At 44.1% G+C, this 20,113-nt stretch overlaps 1 protein-coding gene across 2 annotated transcripts in view; it reads right to left on the bottom strand.

Moving 5' to 3' along the window:
- The window catches only part of LOC143924950 (rho GDP-dissociation inhibitor 2-like), a 130,770-nt gene that overhangs the window by 17,994 nt on the left and 92,663 nt on the right, over positions 1–20,113 (bottom strand). For both annotated transcript variants that reach the window (XM_077449490.1, XM_077449489.1), the window contains exon 3: positions 451–534. In XM_077449490.1, the coding sequence (XP_077305616.1) occupies positions 451–534 (84 nt within the window). The remainder of the gene's footprint in view (positions 1–450; positions 535–20,113) is intronic.

Here is a 20,113-nt window from a genome sequence, read left to right as displayed (position 1 = left end):
ATGGTAGCAAATGATCCCAACTTCTTGACGACCCCCCCCCCCCCCCCCCAAAAAAAAAACCCAGAAACCAAGACCCATCCAAAAAATATAGGAAACATCAAGCTTTCGAATTGTATGGATCAAGGTCATCTAGCCAAGAGTTTCTAAGGAAATTGGAAAAACAAACAACGAAGATGGCATGTTGCCTGAAATCTGGTTGAATGTACCTAAATATTACCACATGTATAGCCAACATTGGACTGGAGCAAAAATAATCAATAACATTAGTTTAAATGTGCCCAGATATCCTGCACTAAGCCCAATACCCAACTAATGGAGAGACATTCGCTTCCCACACTAACCATTCAGATTCAAGCTGTTTTTCTAGGTTAAATTAGAAAATTTAAATATTGAATTGACTGCTGTCATTTAACAAGAGTGATCAATATATTTTCAGAAAAGGCTTTTTACCTGCTAATTCCATTTTGATGGGCCCCGGAGCCTCAGTACATATTAACTCCATCCGAAGTACTTGCACGTTGGGGGCGTTCGGATCTAAGACAAAATGAAACAGCAATATTAAGAGAAGCTCCACAACAATAGTAAATATACACAAATTATAGACCTGCATACCATATATACTGTATATCCAAACCTTTTCTTTTTTGCATACAGTAAGGAAAGGTTAAAACCCCCATCCTCATTGGAGAGATTTCACTTCCTGTTGTGTTTCTAAAACAGGAAGTGAAATATATATAACCGTATATAGAAGGAAATCTCTCCAAAGTAAGGGGAATACCGCTCCTAGCTATCCGTAGTTGTCAAAAAGTTTTCGGTACAAACAGGGCTTTTTTTCCCTAAGAAAATAGGTGCTGGACCTCAACCACAACCCGTCCTCCCCCACCACTCTCGCTCCAAACTGCATAAAATAGTGGGTGTGGTCAAATTTCCTTAACGGTTGGAGGGTCTTAAAGGGGCACTTAATAACAGGAGTGCATTACAGGCATAGTTTGGGGGGGGGGGGGGGGGGGGTACAGAGTGTAGAGTTCACGGGTGTGCTACACACAGAGTGCAGAGTTCAGCATTCTTCCACAGCTGATTACCTCCAACATTCTCCATATACATTTCACTTTCACCCCTCTTCAGCTATGACTTCTGCATGCAACCCCCTCCCACCATCCTTAAAAGCGCCACCATCTTCCACCTTACTTTTGCTGCTGTATTAAGCTAAAATGCCCAGCCAGCTCTAGTACCTCCCCGCACACTGTAGGTGGCTCCACCTCTCACTTGCAGGGAGATCATCTAGTGGGGGGTGTCTGTATCCTCATTGCACCCGGCACCTGCATTTCCCTTGTCCCCATCTTGCACACAGTGGGAGTCATTCAGAAGATCAGATCTATGGGAGCCGTTGAGTCAAGCCGTCACTTGTAAACACAGAAGCCGGACTTCTGTGTTTACAAGTGATAGTAGTGAGCAGGGAGCAGAAGGTCCAACAAGTTCCAGCTGAACAAAAAGCCCTGGGTACAAATATCCTTTAACTGTACAAAGCAAAAAACAAGAGTAGCTTCAGTCTCTTATGTAAGGCCTCCTCCAGACTTCAAGGTGGGGGATGGATTATGGCCATTGGGGGTACAAAATGTCCCAGCACTAGTGAGAATAAACATGGCCTCACGGTTGGTGGTCAGTAGTAAGAGGAATAGTGTCCCATCATTGGTAACAGTGGAGGAAATCGTGCCCCACCTTTGGCGACAGTTGAAGGGACAGTGCGTCTGATCAATTGGAAGAGATAATGCCCCAAGGGCTGTATACAAGCTACCAAAGGGCCGCAGTTTGGAGACCCCTGCAATCAGAGCGGAAGTGGGTACCTGTCAAAATTGGGCCCCCCCCCCACAAAATATCCACTTGAGAAGGAGCGGGGAGGAGGCCTTAAAGAGAAACCTCTATCCCTTTTGGGTGAAACTCCGCTTTAGGACAGTTTCACTTTTTTTTGAACTATAGTGAATCTTCTGACTACTCTAAATACAGTATTCCCTGTACACGACCTTGTAGTTCTCTTGTTGTTTTGGCTTGAGTTCCACTCCAACCCACTGATATTCTTCATACACGTCTATGAACTGGTGTGGTCACTATGAGGTGTTCTCTGGACAGTGAATGCACTAACAATGGGGTAACAACAAGAAACACACCATCATAGCTATGTATTCATGGAACCCTTCCAAAAGCTTCTAAAGAAGAGGTTTCACTTCAATATTTTTTTTGTGTGTGTTCTGTTACCCAGGAAACAATGTACATGTAGTCTTTCATCCCATTTTCTTCTGCATCGTCTAAAGCTAGTGGTGAAGTCAGACGGGGTGCCCCTCCACCCTTCGCTGGACGTCCGATAACGCAGCTAGCAAGGAGATGGCTTCTTTGACAGCACTTTCCTCTATCACCTCCGAGCATTTGCTCGAGACAAAACATCTCACAAATAATGCTGGAAGAGGGGGGCTTGTCAGCTAAAACATTCCAAGCAGGCGGGCACGTGTATTGAGACAGAGAAAAAACGCAGTGTCAAATGAGCCGTCTCCTTGCCAGCTGAGTTGTTGGTTGGCTGTTAGAGGAGCGTCGCCCCTGTCCGACCTCACAGCTCTGCTTAGATAGCACCTAGGATGACGGGACAAAGTGCTACATTTACTTTGAGCCCTGGAGAAAAGAAATACATTAACCACTTAAGGACCGAGCCTCTTTCTGAGATTTGTTGTTTACAAGTTAAAAAAAAATAGTTTTTTTTTTTTTTGCTAGAAAATTACGGTACTTAGAACTCCCGATACATTATACATTTTTCTAACACCCTAGAGAATAAAATGGCAATCGTTGCAATACTTTCTGTCACACCGTATTTGCACAGCGGTCTTACAAGCGAACTTTCTTTTTGGAAAAAATACACTTTTTTGAATTAAAAAAACAAGACAACAGTAAAGTTATCCCAATTTTTTTGTATATGGTGAAAGATAATGTTACGCCGAGTAAATGGATACCCAATGTGTCAAGCTTCAAAATTACATACACTCGAGGAACGGCAACACATTTTAGCCATAAAAATCTCCATAGGTGACGTTTAAAAAAAATTCTACAGGTTGCATGTTTTGAGTTACAGAGGAGGGCTAAAATTATTTCTCGCTCTACTGATCGCGGTGATACCTCACATGTGTGATTTGAACACTGTTTTCATATGCGGGCGCTATTCATGTATGCGTTCACTTCTGCATGCGAGCTTGGCGGGGCACGTTTAAAAAATTATTATGTTTTTTTTCTCATTTATTTTACCTTTTATTTTCACACCGCTTAAAAAAAATAATAAAAAGTGTCACTTTTATTCCTTTTACAAGGAATGTGAACATCCCTTGTAATAGAAAAAAGCATGACAGGACCTCTTAAATATGAGACCAGGGGTCAAAAAGACCTCAGATCTCATATTTACACTAAAGTGTAGAGAAAAAAAAAATTATTAAAAGAAAAAAAAAAATGTCCCTTTAAGAGCTGTGGGCAGAAGTGACGTTGCTTCCACCCTGCACTGTTACGGAGATGGGTGGGGAGCATCTTCCTCAGTGAAGATCCGATCACCTCTGCCGCTGGCTCCGGTTAAGCGGTGGAGGGCACCCGAGCGTAGCGGTGGGCCTCTCCCACCACCGATAAAAGGGATCTCATGGCGAATCCACCGCAGAGACCACTTTTATCTTAAACCGGACCGCTCACTGAAGAAGAGGATAACGGGGTTATGGTAGCTAACTGCTGCCATAATAATGATATTCCTCTTCAAACAGCCGACGGTGGGCGATCCGGAAGTGGTTAAAGGGGTTGTAAAGCTTTGCTTTTTTTTTACTAAATAGGTTCCTTTAAGCTAGTGCATTGTTGGTTCACTTACCTTTTCCTTGGATTTCACTTCTAAATGTTTTTTTTCCTTTCTCTGAATTTCTCACTTCCTGTTTCTCCTCAGTAAACTTCACACCATCATCCGAGCGGTGTTTAGTCAGCCAGAACAGCTTACTGAGGAGGAACAGGAAGTGAGAAATTCAAAGCAAACGAAGAAAAAAAAACATTTAGAAGGATAATTGAAGGAAAAACGAAGTGAACCAACAATGCACTAACTTAACCACTTGCTTACTGGGCACTTAAACCCCCCTCAGTCCCAGACCAATTTTCAGCTTTCAGCGCTGATGCAATTTGAATGACAATTGCGCGGGCATACAACACTGTACCCAAATGAAATTTTTATCATTTTTTTTCCCACAAATAGAGCTTTCTTTTGGTGGTATTTAATTACAGCTCGGAGTTTTATTTTTTACTAAACAAACAAAAAAAAGATGCAAAATAAAAAAATCATGTTTAATAGTTTGTTATAAAATTTTGCAAACAGGTAATTTTTCTCCTTCATTGAAGTGCGCTGATGAGGCGGCACTGAAAGGCTGAACTGGTGGGCACTGATAGGCTGCACTGGTGGGCATTGATAGGCATAGTTAAGGTGGCACCGATAGGCACAGATAAGGCGGCACAGATGGGCACAGATAAGGTGGCACGAATGGGTGGCACTGATAGGTACCACTGATAGATGAGACTGATGGGCACTGATAGGTGGCACTGCTGGGCGGCACTGATGGGCACTGGTAGATGACACTGATGGGCACAGATATGTGGCACTGGGGTGCAGCACCGTTGTTGAGGCAGATTGCGGGCACTGATGGGTGGCACTGTGGGCACTGCTGGGTGGCACTGATGGGGGGCACTTATTTATTGATGGGTGGCACTGTCAGGGGGCAGGTGGGCACTGGCAGGGCTGGCCGTGATCGGGACTGATGTCCCAATCACGGCCGCCGGTGATCGGCTCTTTTTTTTTCTCCTCGCGCTGACAGCGCGAGGAGGAATAATAGCCAATTACCGGCTCCGTTGTATCACATGATCAGCTGTCATTGGCTGACAGCTGATCACGTGGTAAGGGGTCGGGATCGACCCCTTGCTCGGATCGGTGATCAGGCGAGTCTCATAGACTCGCCAATCACAGAGTGCGCCGCGCACGCCCCTCAGGGGGCGCGCAGGCCGCTCGTGCACGGGACGACGTCAATAGCCGTCATTTGGCTATAGTGCGGATCTCAACTGGTTAAAGGAACCTATTTAGAAAATAAAAAACAAACCTTTACAACCCCTTTAAAAACAATGGAAGTTATATTTCTTCTTTAAGGATATTTCCAGCTCTTTGTCTGCCCTACAGATGACATAATAACTTCAATCACTCAATGCCAAGAGGCAGCTGCAAAAGCAAACCAAAAGATATAAATGGTGCTAAAATATAGTAGATGTGTACTTGTAATGTGGGCAGGTAATTCAGTGTGCTAAATGTTTCCAGGAACAATTTGAATGAATCCACATTTTTTCCCATGAACATCGCTGCTGACCTCAGAACCGTCCAGGAACATTCTAGCACAATTACCATCGAGAACTAGGACATATCGTCCTGGAATAAGTGGATTATATCTCAAGGGAGTGTCCGAGGTGATAAAGCTGCGATACAGATGTTGGGGGGATGTTCAATGATGGCACACAAAACAAGGAAAAGATAAAAAAAAAAAGGATAAAATAAAAAATAAAAAAGGCCACACAAGATCATAAACTAGAACACTCAAAGCTGGAAATCACTGCAGCAGACATCCCCACTCCGAGGACCTCCACTTACTTCTGGGTCCTGTGATCAGCAGCTGCCCTGCTACATTTTGAACACAGGAGGACGGCTGTTTAGCACTGGAGTCATTCAGAAAATGCTGTGCATTTCCTGAATGTATGCAAAGTGTTCTCAAACTGGATGAAGTAAAAAAAATAAAAAAAAATAAAAAAAAAATAAGTGTGACATCACAACCCCGCCTCTTTACCTCGTCCATTCAAAGAATGCTTTACATTCATTTACAAGATGCAAAGCATTCTCTGAATGGCACCCGTGCCGAGTGGCCGACCTCCTGTGTTCACAATGCAGCAAGGCCTATCACAGGACCCGGAAGCAGAGATCATTGGAGTAGTGGTGTCTACTACAGTGATTTACAGCTTGCAGGGGCATCAGCCAGGTATGAGTGTTAGGGGGTTATTCCTGCGCCTAATCAGGAAAGGGAACGACAATCTAATTATTGTACCGCTGCATACACTGAAAATGGGGTACTTGAACCCCTTTTACAGGATGAAAAAATATATGGAAAGTAGTGTTGCGCAGTACTGGATAGGTAGATATTAACTTGAAAATGTAATAGATTATGTCCGTATCACAGTAATTAAAAGAATAGGTGTGCTGTAACCCAGACTAGAAAGGGTGATATATAGGAGGCCAGAATTGGCAAAGTGACATAAAAAATTATGCTAAAATGTGAATAAATCTGTGTAAGTGTCCTCTACGTCACAATGTGAATATCATAATACATAAATAATCAACAAAATAAAATAGTGATTCTTAATGCGATTAGCAGAAAATCGCATAAACAGTGTCAGTGCTTAACGTTGAATAAAACTATAAAACTGTCTACTACACCATAAAAAAAAAAACCAATATACATACAAAAAGTCACTAAAAAACAGGATTATGTAAAAAGAACTTAATAGTGACTAAGAAATCGCATCCAGTGCCAGTGCCAAGAATTATTGTAGATAAATGCGTATAAATGTCTTTATACCATATGCTGAATCGTGTGGGTGCGGTTAACTTATATAAACGTGCGACATAAAACAAAGGATAAAACGTGTAAAAAAAACCCAAAGAGATAAGATCTCTTAAAAAATAAAAATAAAATAAAATCGCAGTGAATGTGCACAGTGATTTAAAACTATATCAACCAATAAATATAGTTAAAGAGGTTGCACAATCACATATATCAGGTTAGTGTCCATTCAAGATGTGCAACAACTGGTGGCGATTATATCCAAAATCGCATGCAACAGAAACGCATATGGTGCTGGTATTCGATTTTTTGTGCACTATAAGATAACAATGCAATCGGTGATTGTGCTGGTGATGGTAACTATATCCCACGTTGTCCTGTGTGCTCAGGGTATGGATGTCCCCTTACCTTACAGCTGTAAGGTAACAGCGTTTGACATATGTATCCTCAGGGTTCCTGGTAATCCTTATCCCTCGAGGTCCTATTCTTGTGGCCCCAAAGACCTGAAGTCTCCTGCCTATTGCGCCGTGTTGATCTCCTCAAATAGACGCTCAGCGATACTCAGCATGGGGGGGGGGGTTGTTGGGTTGCCTCAGCGGTAGATTTATGTGAGGGTTAAGCAGATAAGGAAGAGGGGAGCCCCATAGTGAAGTAGGTTTGAACAAAGTTTGAATTTATTTAAATACTGAATAAAATACTCACAAACATATAGTGCTATTTTGCAAGGTATAAACGAGCCTCGAGCTCGATTGCGTCACTTCCGGTAGCGTCCCGACGCGTGTTCATCAGCCAGGTATGGTATATACCCTATATTACCAAAAGTATTGTGACGACTGCCTTTACATGAGCTTTAATGGCATCCCAGTCTTAGTCCATAGGGTTCAATATTGAGTTGGCCCACCCTTTGCAGCTATAACAGCTTCAACTCTTCTGGGAAGGCCGTCCTCAACGTTAAAGTGTGTGTATGGCCATGTTTGACCATTCTTCCAGAAAAGCATTTTTGGGTTTTGCACTGGTGTTGGATGATGAGGACTAGCTCGCAGTTTCCACTTTAATCCATCCTAAAGGTGTTCTATCGGGTTGAGGTCAGGACTGTGTGCAGGCTAGTCAAGTTCCTCCACCCCAAACTCACTCATTCATATCTTTATGGACCTTGCTTTTAGCACTGGTGTGCACTCATGTTGGAACAGGAAGGGGCCATCCAAAAACTGTTCCCACAAACTTGGGAGCATGAAATTGTCCAAAAAAAGTCTTGGTATGCTGACGCCTTAGGAGTTCCCTTCACTGGAACTAAGGGGCCAAGCCCAACCCCTGAAAAACAACCCCACACCTTAATCAGGGGAGATTATCAGAGCCCCAAGCAAGGTCCATAAAGACATGGATGAGCGAGTTTGGGGTGGAGGCTGGCCTGACCTTAACCCGATAGAACACCTTTGGGATGAATTATAGTGGAGACTGAGCCAGGCCTTCTCATCCACATCAGTGCCTGACCTTACAAATGCACTTCTGGAAGAATGGTCAAACATTCCCATAGAGACACTCTTAAACCTTGTGGCTCCTGGAAGACGTCACACATATGACGAAACATGCGTAACTACGCACTGACCGCCCCCCATGACCCGGAAAGTGCGGGTGTTTCGAATTTTTTGCCAGCAAGTGTTTATGATGTTTGTAACATCCAACCAGAGATTTTATACAATAAATCAGCTTTTTTGAAAAATGGTAATGCACTATTGGAGCTTTTGTTCTCCATGCTTACTTGGAAGATTGGGATGGTGGTCATATAACGAGAAGGACTCCCCAAGTCTACCTACACACCTTAGAGACAAGACCCATCTCAGACCCATCAGAGGGCTATATCTGCAGGTGTGTGTGACCTCGCTACAACATGAGATCCACTTCTTCCGGTAAGAGTCACCAATCTTTTGCCGATTGCCACACGGAGAGCTCCAGCTCTTTCCCATGGTGGTGGTGGAAGCTCTAAGAATCTTTTCCATCTTTCTGGATCTTTACTGTCATCGAACTTGTTTTATTTCCATTTTTCAGAGACTGTATTTTATGAATCACTTTTCATTTTATTGGTTATTATATGTGCTATACTGATAGTCTTACACTTCAGTGATTTATAGTGTGTTTTCAGTTTCACATTTTTGTTCACTAGTTTTGAATAGCGTGACTATTTTCGTTTACAGTGATTTTATATGCTGAGCATTTCCTCCCTTTCACATCTGAGCAGCCCATCTGACTATAGAGTCACACATGCGGGCGTACACACAGTGTAAATGACAGCCCACTCCCTCCCTCCTCCTCCATGCCCACTAACCAGCTAAACACAATGGAGGTGGGATATTACATGTACATTGATGGAGGCTTCACCTCCCTCTCATCCGGAAAAATAGACTGCAGGGATGTGACAGCCTGTGACTGGCAGAAATCTGCTCACACCATGTTATTGCCAAAAAATAATAAAGATTTGGTTTCAAATATACACTCACTGGCCACTTTATTAGGTACACCTGTTTAATTGCGTGGTAACACAAATTGCTAAACAGCCAATCACATGGCAGCAATAAATAGTGATAAGAGTGGCGCTAGTCCGCACATTAACCCAAAAAATACAATTTTAAATAATCAAAACATATATCTATCTATATATAATATCGCATGTGTGATTTCAACATCTGTGCAAAAATATATAAGAAAGATATTGCACAATCGTATTGTGCAATATCATTAAAGTGCTAAAAAAAATAATAAAAATAAAAAAAAATAAAAAAAACTGAAAATCACATGGCAGCAACCCAATGCATTTAAGCATATAGACGTGATAAAGGCGACTTTCTGAAATTCAAACTGAGCATCAGAATGTGGAAGAAAGGGGATTTAAGTGACTTTGCACGTGGCATGGTTGATGGTGCCAGACGGGCTGGTCTGAGTATTTCTAAAGCTGCTGAAAATGGCTCGCTGATGTCGGAGAAGAATGGGCAGACTGGTTTGAGATGATAGAAAGACAACAGTAAATCAAAACCAAAAAACAAAACACACACTTGTTACGCCCAAGGTATGTAGAAAACCACCTCTGAACACACTACACGTTCCTTGAAGCAGATGGGCTACAGCAGCAGACCACCATACCGGGCGCCACCTCTGTCAGCTGAGAACAGGAAACTGAGGCTAGAATTCGCACAGGATCACCAAAATAGGACAATAGAAGATTGGAAAAACGTTGCTTGGTCTGATCAGTCTTGATTGCAGCTGCGACATTCAGATGGTGGGGTCAGAATTTGGTGTCAACATAAAAGTATGGATCCATCCTGCCTTGTACCAATGGTTCAGGCTGGTGGTAGTGTAATGGTGTGGGGGATATTTTCTTGGCACACTTTGGGCCCCTTAGTACCACGCCACGACCTACCTGAGTATTGTTGCTGACCATGTCCATCCCTTTATGACTACAGTGTCCCCATCTTCTGATGGCTCCTTCCAGCAGGATAATGCCCCATGTAACAAATCTCCAATCATCTCACCACTGGATTCTTGAACATGACAATGAGGTCTAGAAGCTCCTCCTGCTTATGTTTCCCTGCAGACAGGCTGGGAGAGAGCCGGGTCATGTGACAGCTCTACATTGATTAAGAAAAGGGTACTTTGACGTTTTTTTAAATTAAAATAGAGTGACATCTCCCCCATACAGAAGGGACAATGTAAACTTAACAGTGTGCGTTTATTACTTTAAGGTCTCAGCAGAGGCTCGGGGGAGGGGGTCCGCACAGTCCGCGCTCCCAGCCTCTCCTCCCGACCTTTTGCATAGTCACAGCTGCCAAGAAGCCCCAGAAATACATCCGGAATTTAATAAGGCCTGCTCTTAATTTAAAGGATTACTGCTGACCGGGAGGTCACCCAGAGAGCCATGGGAGAACGCTCACACAACCGCATGGTGTCACAAATATCCCACAAAACCTTCGTCCTTAACCACTCCCTGTCCCTGCACTCCTTTGGTCCAACTTTGATGCGACTTGAGATCCATAGACCTCAAGATTACACAGGCACGGCTTCAAGTCACGTCAAAAAACGCACGACTTTCAGGTCGCACAAGTGTGAAAGGGGCCTTAAAGCGTTTGTAAACCTTCGTTTTTTTTTTTTTTTATATATAAAAATAACAAACCTGTCTATACTTGCCTGCTCTGTGTAATGGGCTTGCTCTAGAGTCCTGTGCTGCCTCCTTTGACACAGAGCGCAGGACTCGGCCCCGCCCCCCCATGTCACAGGATTTGATTGACAGCTGCAGGAGCCAACGGCCATCAATCTGTCCAATGAGAGCGACAGAGGCTGGAGCTGCTGGGCTCGTGCACAAATCGCTGGATCGGATTGGGTTCAGGTAAGAAAAAGGAGGGGTAGGGGGTGAAAAACCTTGAGGCTTTACAACCACTTTAACTACTTCAATACCGGGCACTTACACCCCCTTTCTGCCCAAGCCAATTTTAAGCTTTCAGGGCGGTTTAAAATGACAATTGAGCGGTCATGCTACACTGTGCCCAAACAGAAGTTTTATCATTTTGTTCCCACAAATAGAGCTTTCTTTTGGTGGTATTTGATCATCTCTGAGTTTTTTTTATTTTTTGCTTAAAAAAAATTAATAAAAATAAATAAATAAATAAAAAAAGACCTAAAATTTTGAAAAAAATTAATAAAAATAAAGTTTCCGTTATAACATTTTGTAAATAAGTAACTTTTCTCCTTCACTGATGAGGCAGCACCAATGTGGTGGCACTGATGATGGTCACTCATGGGTGGCACAAGTGGGCACTGCTAGGCGACACTGAAAGGCTGCACTGATGGGTACTTATGGGTGGCACTGATAGGCGGCACTGCTGGGCAGCTGTCCAGGCACCAATTGGCATTTCCCTGGTGGTCTGGGGTGGCATACCTGGTGGTCCAGTGTGGTGGTAATCCCTGGTGGTCCTGGGCTGGCATCCAAGCGGGGGGGGCTTCACTGGTAAACAATAAGCACAGACCACCGCCCCCCCCCCCCTTGTCAGGAGAGCAGCCGATCAGCTCCCCTCTACTCGTGTCTGTCAGGAGCCGACCAACGGCTGTTCCTGTTTACATCGTGATCAGCCGTGATTGGACACAGCTGATCGCGTGGTAAAGAGCCTCTGTGAGAGGTCGTTCTGGAGGGCCGTCATATGATGTCCACCCAGAATGAGAGGCGCGCCGCCCAGACGTCATTTGACGGCTTGCGGGCAGGAAGAGGTTAATGCCCACATGTGATGCGGAGCCCCCATGATTGAAAGAACTGAAATCCAATGAATGAAAGGGGCATGGCAGGGACAGTCAGGCTGGGAGGAAAGTAAAGATGATTGTAGGAGTTCTAATGCACACTGTGAAAGGCTCACAGTGTTTAGTGAAATCAGAGTACAGCAGGATGGGGGGGGGGGGCGTTTTTGTCCCTGTTGGGGGCAGAAATAAAATTCTACAACAAAAATTCCACTTTAAGAGAACGTAGGACTATTTTATGGATGAGAGCACAATCTGTACACCCCGATAACCCATATCTAGTCTATAGACTACCGACACTGGATGCTTTATATACATTGTGCTTTTCCGGAGGTGGATTCTTTATCATCTCAGCCCAGACCAGCACTATAAAAGAGGCAGTGAGAGGCAAATTAACAAGCCATTAACCCGCGCCACGTGTTCTCATCTCAGAGGCTCCAATGGGCCGCACTTAATATTCCGAATGCGATTTTGTCAGAGGACGCCAGTGATCAAACACATAAAAATTCTGCTTTATCACCGAACTGCCAGCATATTACAACGTCTTTCGGAAGACGGAGCCCAGAGCTGCACGGCAAACCGCACATCGCTGCCTACTCGCGATAAAGCTACGAAGGCAATTAGCTCGCTCATCTCGAAGGACGCACAGCTTTCGATCAAAGAGAGCCATAGGAAAGGTTTTAATCTGCTCTCTTTAAATAGGCGCATTCAATGTCGTAAAACTTTATTTAGTAAAATATATTAACATGCATGAATAAGTAAAAAAAAAAAGAAATAGGGAAAATGCTTTCGGAGTATGGGTGTTGCATTTTAAAGCAATTTACTATAGGAAGGTTACTTAAAGCGCATCCAAACCCATAAAACAAAAATGTTATATAGTGCAGTTATCCATATGTGGTGGCTGCATTCGTTTTCTTTTATGATGTGGGTTGTTTTTTAGGGGTTGGGCTTGGCCCCTTAGTTCCAGTGAAGGGAACTCTTAAGGTGTCAGCATACCAAGACATTTCGGACAATTTCATGCTCCCAACTTTGTGGGAACAGTTTGGGGATGGCCCCTTCCTGTTCTTACATGACTGTGCACCAGTGCACAAAGCAAGGTCCATAAAGACGTGGATGAGCGTGTTTGGGGTGGAGGAACTTGACTGGCCTGCACAGAGTTCTGACCTCAACCCAATAGAACAACACCTTTGGGATAACTTAGACCCCTTTCACACCACACCGCCCATTGCGTCGGCGGTAAAACGCCTCTATTTTTAGCAGCGTTTTACCTCCGGATTTGCGGCCCATTTCGAGCGCTAGCGGGACGCTTTTACCCCCCACTAGCGGTCGCGAAAGGGTTAAAACACGCTGGCAATACACCGCAATAGCGGCGTTTTGCCGGCGGTATTACAGCGCTGCCCCATTGATTTCAATGGGGAGCAGCGGTGGAGGAGCGGTAAACACACAGCTCCTTCACCGCTCCAAAGAAGCTGCTGGCAGGACTTTTTTCTGATGTCCTGCCAGCGCACCGCTGTAGTGTGAAAGCCCTCGGGGCTTTCACACTACACACAATGGTGCAGCTTCTTTAGGGCGGATTGCAGGCGCTATTTCTAACGCTATAGCGTGTGCAAAACGCCCTGGTGTGAAAAGGGTCTTAGAGCGAAGACTGCGAGCCAGACCTTGTCCACATCAGTGCCTGACCTCACAAATGCGCTTCTGGAAGAATGGTCAAACATTCCCATAAACACACTCCTAAACCTTGTGGACGGCCTTCCCAGAAGAGTTGAAGCTGTTATGCCACGTACACAAGACCGGACTTTCCTGCAGAAAAGGTCTGACGGAATCATTTCATCAGATATTCCGATCGTGTGTGGGCTTCAGCGGTTTTTTTTTTTTCAAAAAGTCTGATGGCCCTAGAAATAGAACATGTTTTAAATCTTTCCGACGGAAATCAATTTCTATTGGGAAAACCGTTCATCCGTATGCTAGTCTGACGGACCAAGGGCAGCTATTGGCTACTGGCTATTGAACTTCCTTTACTAGTCCCGTTGAACGTCATCGCGTTCGAAACTAACGGATTTTGGTGTGATCGTGTGTGGGCAAGTCCGTTCGGTCAGAACTCCGTTGGAAAGACCGCCTGAGTTTACTGTGATGGAAAGTCTGGTCGTGTGTACGTGGCATTATAGCTGCAAAGGGTGGGCCAACTCAATATTAAACCCTACGGACGAAGACTGGGATGCCATTAAAGTTTGTGTGTGTAAAAGCAGGTGTCCCAATACTTTTGGTAATATAGAGTATATGTGGTCCGATTTATTATTATTATTTTTTTTTTTTAACACTGCCTTGATAGGGTGCCTCTTTCCTCCCCATACTCTGATGTTTGGGTGTTTTGAAGGACCCCATGTGTGCTCTGCAAAGGTGGACGTCACAGTATAGGTGGTGCCTGCAGGCTTCGATTATATTGTATGCACAGAGCACAAGTTTACTCCTAAATAAAATATATTTAAAATAGAAAAACATATTATAATGGGCGGTGGAGCTGATATTTTGACTGAACTTCTAGCCAACACAGGGTAGTAAATACAAAAACCTTGCGTGATGCCGTGTACCGGTTCTGTGCCCCAGGGCTGCCCATTGTCTAGAGACAGATTCCACTTTATAAGCATTTGATGAAGGATCTGATCTATTATTCATTAACCGAGGGCTCATCGGGGAGTAGAAGAAGAATTAGGGACGACTCTGGGAAGATGAAACAGCTGCCATACCATCACTCTGATATCCTGGCTGTCAAACTACACAATTAATGAATCGCACTTGAGGCTGATGGGAAGAGACACATTACCCACTACAATGGATTATAGAAGAATATTATACTTCCAGTACCTTATGTATGAGAATAAACACATACACCAGTACCCTAATAACACTTTAACTACACTTGCGAAGTTGCGAAGACCTTGAAGGGCAACTCTATTTAAATGCAAATACTCTGAAGCCGGCTACACTATAGGTTTTGCAATGTAGAAGAGGAAGAAGAAGGGGACCATGATTGGCAATGCTGTAGTCCTTTAGACTTCAGTCCACCGATCAGCCTGCATCAGGTTCTATAAAATACCCGTAAATTGACTTATTTAGATTTGGTATTTTACAGAGCTGATGTACTTCACAGAGCTTTACACCAATCCAATTACATCTCTATCTTATAGAGAAGCTTCCTACCAATGTTGTACAAAATAATCAACATGGAAGGAAACCAATTCTTTCCAAAAAATAAAAATAAAAAAAGAACACCATCTTCCCACGCAGATAATGTCCTAGGATGTAGAGATGCAGGACAAGAATGCCAACTGCTTGGCGATCATGATAACATAAAAATATACCTACTACAGGCTCCTTGTCTTTCACATACAGAAAGCCTGATATGATAAAAATGGCAAAAAAGGTTAGCCATCAACCAATCAATTTTAAACTAGGGTGGAAGTGTCACGATGTCATCTGGTAAAGGGGTGTGTGTGCACCAATACATAGGGCAGGCACTATTATCAGTATCATGCGTGGGTGCTCGTTTGCTCGGAGACGTGGGCAGGTGCAATGTATACACAGTGCAAGCATGTCCAAGTCCAAAACTGGTGCCAAACGTCCTATTTAAGGGAGGCACCAGTGACAGGAGATTGCTGGACGATATTCAGCTTGCCCGTGTTCCTAGCTTCCAGGTATCTTGCATTTATCTTGATTCCTTGTTACTAACCTCGACCTGCCTCTTGATTTCTCCTTTGCATTACCTCTAGTTGTGACCTTGGTTTGTTTAAGGACTCCACTTCTTCTGATCAACCCTGTTTGACCCTGGCTTGGCTCTCAACTATTCTGCCGTCTCCACCATGTGATTGCCTCGCCGTGCATGACCTTGGTTTTGGCACCTGAACATATTACCTCTTCTCTTACGGACCCACTGTGTATGACCTTGGCCTAGATCATGACCTTGATCAAGCCACTCTGGTTTCTCCCCTATCAGTCTAATCTTGAACCATCTTCATTCACTATGAGTGTCATGACTCCACCTATGACCGATTATGACCTTCGCCACCATAGGTATGCCCTATATTCCCACTGACGTCCTTGTCCGCCTGCCTCAGAACTACCCAGTTGGAGGCTTTCTGCAGCAGTCACCAGCCATCCAATTTTCAGCACCTGTGCTTCTTTAAGCTCTGTACTCCCTGTCATCAACTCCAGGGGGGTGTTTTGAATGACAAGGGAAGACCTCTCATCCCTTTGGCCTCCAACCAGGTATGCAACTGAAAGACTGAATGTGATGATGGACGCATGATGAAGGAGGGAAGGAAGGAGGGAAGGAAGGAAGGAGGGAAGGAAGGAGGGAAGGAAGGAGGGAAGGAAGGAGGGAAGGAAGGAGGGAAGGAAGGAGGGAAGGAAGGAGGGAAGGGGGGAGGGAGGGAAGGAAGGAAGGAAGGAAGGAAGGAGGGAGGGAAGGAGGGAGGGAAGGAGGGAGGGAGGGAGGGAAGAAGGGAAGGAAGGAGGGAAGGAAGGAAGGAAGGAAGGAAGGAAGGAGGGAGGGAGGGAAGAAGGGAAGGAAGGAGGGAAGGAAGGAGGGAAGGAGGGAAGGAGGGAAGGAAGGAAGGAGGGAAGGAGGGAAGGAGGGAAGGAAGGAAGGAAGGAAGGAAGGAAGGAAGGAAGGAAGGAAGGAAGGAAGGAAGGAAGGAAGGAAGGAAGTTACACAGTGAAGGCATCAGGAGGTAAATTCATGGAGACCCTTAAAGGTGCCTTTTTGGATTCTATTTGTCTACAGTGTATCACAGAAACATCAGAATAAACCTGAACAGTGAGCTCCTTTCCAGTGCCCCCCCCCCCCCCTCATTGAGAGCTCCCATGCCAACAGTATTCAATGAGGTTTATTTTTGAATACTTTCTTTTTCCAGATGCCTCCTGGCCAGTCATGACTTACTAGGTTATCTTTGCCTCTACCCTGGTGGTCATCAATGATGCAGGGAGTTCTGTGGTGACACATGACATCCTGCACCCACAGAATGCCCTCAGTCTTTAGGTTTGAAGAACACAGGACTTCATTCAACCCAGAAGACTGAGGGCATCTTTGGAGAAAATATATGACAATGACAGACAGCAGAGGATTGATATAGAGAGACATTTATATAAATTAAAAAATCATCCCCATCCATATCAGATATAAGCCAAAGAAGCATTTTTTTTACCCACCATCATATCTTTTTCTTTTGAAATATCCTAGAGGTGGGTTTGTAGGAAAACAAAGTGTTTCCTGGCTAGTCTTTGTAGGTCACCGAGTGTGCTCAACTGTTGACTGAAATCGCTTTAAAAAAGGAATGCATGACTGCATGTACATCATTTATTATGGAAAGAACTAAAAAAAAAATCAAAATTTTTAAAAATATATTTTTTAGCCAGTATTTACAGTCTATCTGGCCACTAGATGGCACTTTTAACCTTTTTTTCAGATACAGCTATTTCAATTTTTATCGGTGCTGAAAAATCCTTGTTACAGAACTCAAATTAGTCATTACAGCAGTGACTCCTCCCTTAGAAGCCGGATAAATAACAAGTTTTAATCAAAGGGAGCTGACAAGCAAGCATGGTCTGCAGTGTTGCCCCCATAGTACTCAGGAGAAACCCTATCAATGTATTAAAAACCCCTTTTACTACAATGGTAGCCTTGGGAGATTTTCCCACACACTTCCAGTGGCTGCAGATACCAGGAGTGTGCGCAAATCTGACAAGCCGAGTGCCAACTGTTAGGTGGAAGTGATCTGGCAGCTGTGCAGCCACTGGGTCGCTTCAACACATCCCTGTAACTGTCAGCCTTGGTGCGCGCGCGCCCCCCTCCCCAATCCTGGGCTTTGCGTGCCCATCGGCAGACCCGGGACCGGCATGGTGGCAGGTAGAGGAGAGGAAGATCAGCAGCTGTCCATTTTCTGTTCTCCCCTTCTAGTTACCAATTCAGAAGCAACGTGTAAAACATCACATTCTGGTCCTGCTGTCACTGGGGAAGAAACTAATGTGATCTTCACTACATTATATTACAGCAGAGCCTTGGAATACGAGCATAATCCGTTCCAGGAGAATGCTTGTAATCCAAAGCACTCGCATAGAAAAGCACGTTTCCCCATAGAAGTCAATGGAAATGAAGAAAATTAGTTACGCATTGACTTCTATTGCATGCAATACCACATGTGGCCATAGGAGGGTGGCGCCGGAGAGCCTTGGAAACCCTCGGGGATAGCCCGGCTGAATTTGAAAACCCTCGGAAAGGCTCAGAAACACTCGCTAACAGTATTTCCAAACAGCTCCAAACCATTCCGAGCGTCAAGGACACCCCCCCACACCTCTGGCCAAATGCAGTACTGCACACCCCATTAGCTTCCTCTACTGCTGGCTTCATTCACTGCTCGTTTTGTGAGACAACACTCACAAACCAAGTCAGGATTATTTTTTTAAAAGTTGCTTATCTTTCAAAACGCTTGTTAACTGCGTTAAACATTAACCAAGGTTCCACTGTATTTGGAAGACAAGCGAGACATCAGGGGTCTTTTAGACCCCTGATGCGTTATTAAAGAGAACCTGTCACCAAAAATGCACTACACAGGGGACTTAACGACCCATATGGGATTTTTATACAGAATTTATATACCGCCAAGTTTGCGCAGAGCTGAAACCAAAAAACACAATTTAGTAACATTTTTTAAAAAGTATAAAAGAATGAAAGTTACAACCAAGCACCTATGAATGTTAACTCACATGTCGGGGGGAGCCTACAAGTGAAAATGTTGATTGCACTACAAGTTACATATCACCGCAAATGCCAGAGGGAGCAATTATTGTAGGCCCATTATTTATGGTTCATTCCAAACCAATGACCGGAAATACCACCATTTTATTCTCCAGGGTGTCTACTTTTGGGAAAATATATCACATTTGGGGTTATGTAATTTTCAGGCTTAAATAAATATATTTTTTTTTAACTGCTTGCCGACCAGCTGCCGTCATTATACTGCGGCAGTCTGGCACGATCCCGCGAATTGCCTTGCGGGATCGGCATAGCAGGCGTCCCAAAAATGTGTCAAAACTCTTCGATGTGTCCGCCATAATGTTGCAGTCCCAAATAAAAAAAAAATGCAGATCGCCGCCATTACTAGTAAGAAAAAAAAAAGAAAAGAAAAGAATAACAAACATGCTATAAATCTATCCCCTATTTTGTAGACGCTATAACTTTAACAAGCCTATAACTATAACAAGCCAATCAATATACGCTTATTGCGATTTTTTGTTACCAAAAATATTTAGAAGAATACATAATCGGCCTAAACTGAGAGTTTTATTTTTAAAAAGCAAAAAGGGGGGATATTATAGCAAAAAGTACAAAATATTGGGGTTGACTTACTAAAGGCAAATCCACTTAGATCTACAACTACTTCCAAGTGCACTTGTAGTGCAAAGGGGGGAAGATCTGAAATGAGGGGATGCTCTGTTGATTTTATCATTCAATCATGTACAAGCAAAAATATTATTTTTTATTTTTCTTGCATGTCACCATCAGATCTACAGCGACTGCACGTCAAAGTGCACTTGCAGTGCAAAGTGGATTTGCCTTTATAAATAACCCCTATTATGTTTATTATAGGGATGCACCGAATGGGTTTTTTGGTGCCGAAACCGATACCGAAAATGAAAAATACACTAGGCCGAAAACCGAAACCGATACCGAAACAGCACCGATACCGAAAATGACTGTTTTTAAAAAAAAAAATGTATACAGGAGGTGGTCAGACTGGGGACATGGTGCAGGAGATGGTCAGAGACTGGGGACATGGTGCAGGAGATGGTCAGAGACTGGGGACATGGTGCAGGAGATGGTCAGAGACTGGGGACATGGTGCAGGAGATGGTCAGAGACTGGGGACATGGTGCAGGAGATGGTCAGAGACTGGGGACATGGTGCAGGAGATGGTCAGAGACTGGGGACATGGTGCAGGAGATGGTCAGAGACTGGGGACATGGTGCAGGAGATGGTCAGAGACTGGGGACATGGTGCAGGAGATGGTCAGAGACTGGGGACATGGTGCAGGAGATGGTCAGAGACTGGGGACATGGTACAGGAGATGGTCAGAGACTGGGGACATGGTACAGGAGATGGTCAGAGACTGGGGACATGGTACAGGAGATGGTCAG

This window comes from Lithobates pipiens, unplaced genomic scaffold (genome assembly GCF_037356315.1).
Source record: "Lithobates pipiens isolate NorthernLeopardFrog02 unplaced genomic scaffold, aLitPip1_a1.2 Scaffold_22, whole genome shotgun sequence".
Taxonomy (NCBI): domain Eukaryota; kingdom Metazoa; phylum Chordata; class Amphibia; order Anura; family Ranidae; genus Lithobates; species Lithobates pipiens.
This window is presented reverse-complemented; position numbering and strand designations above follow the sequence as displayed.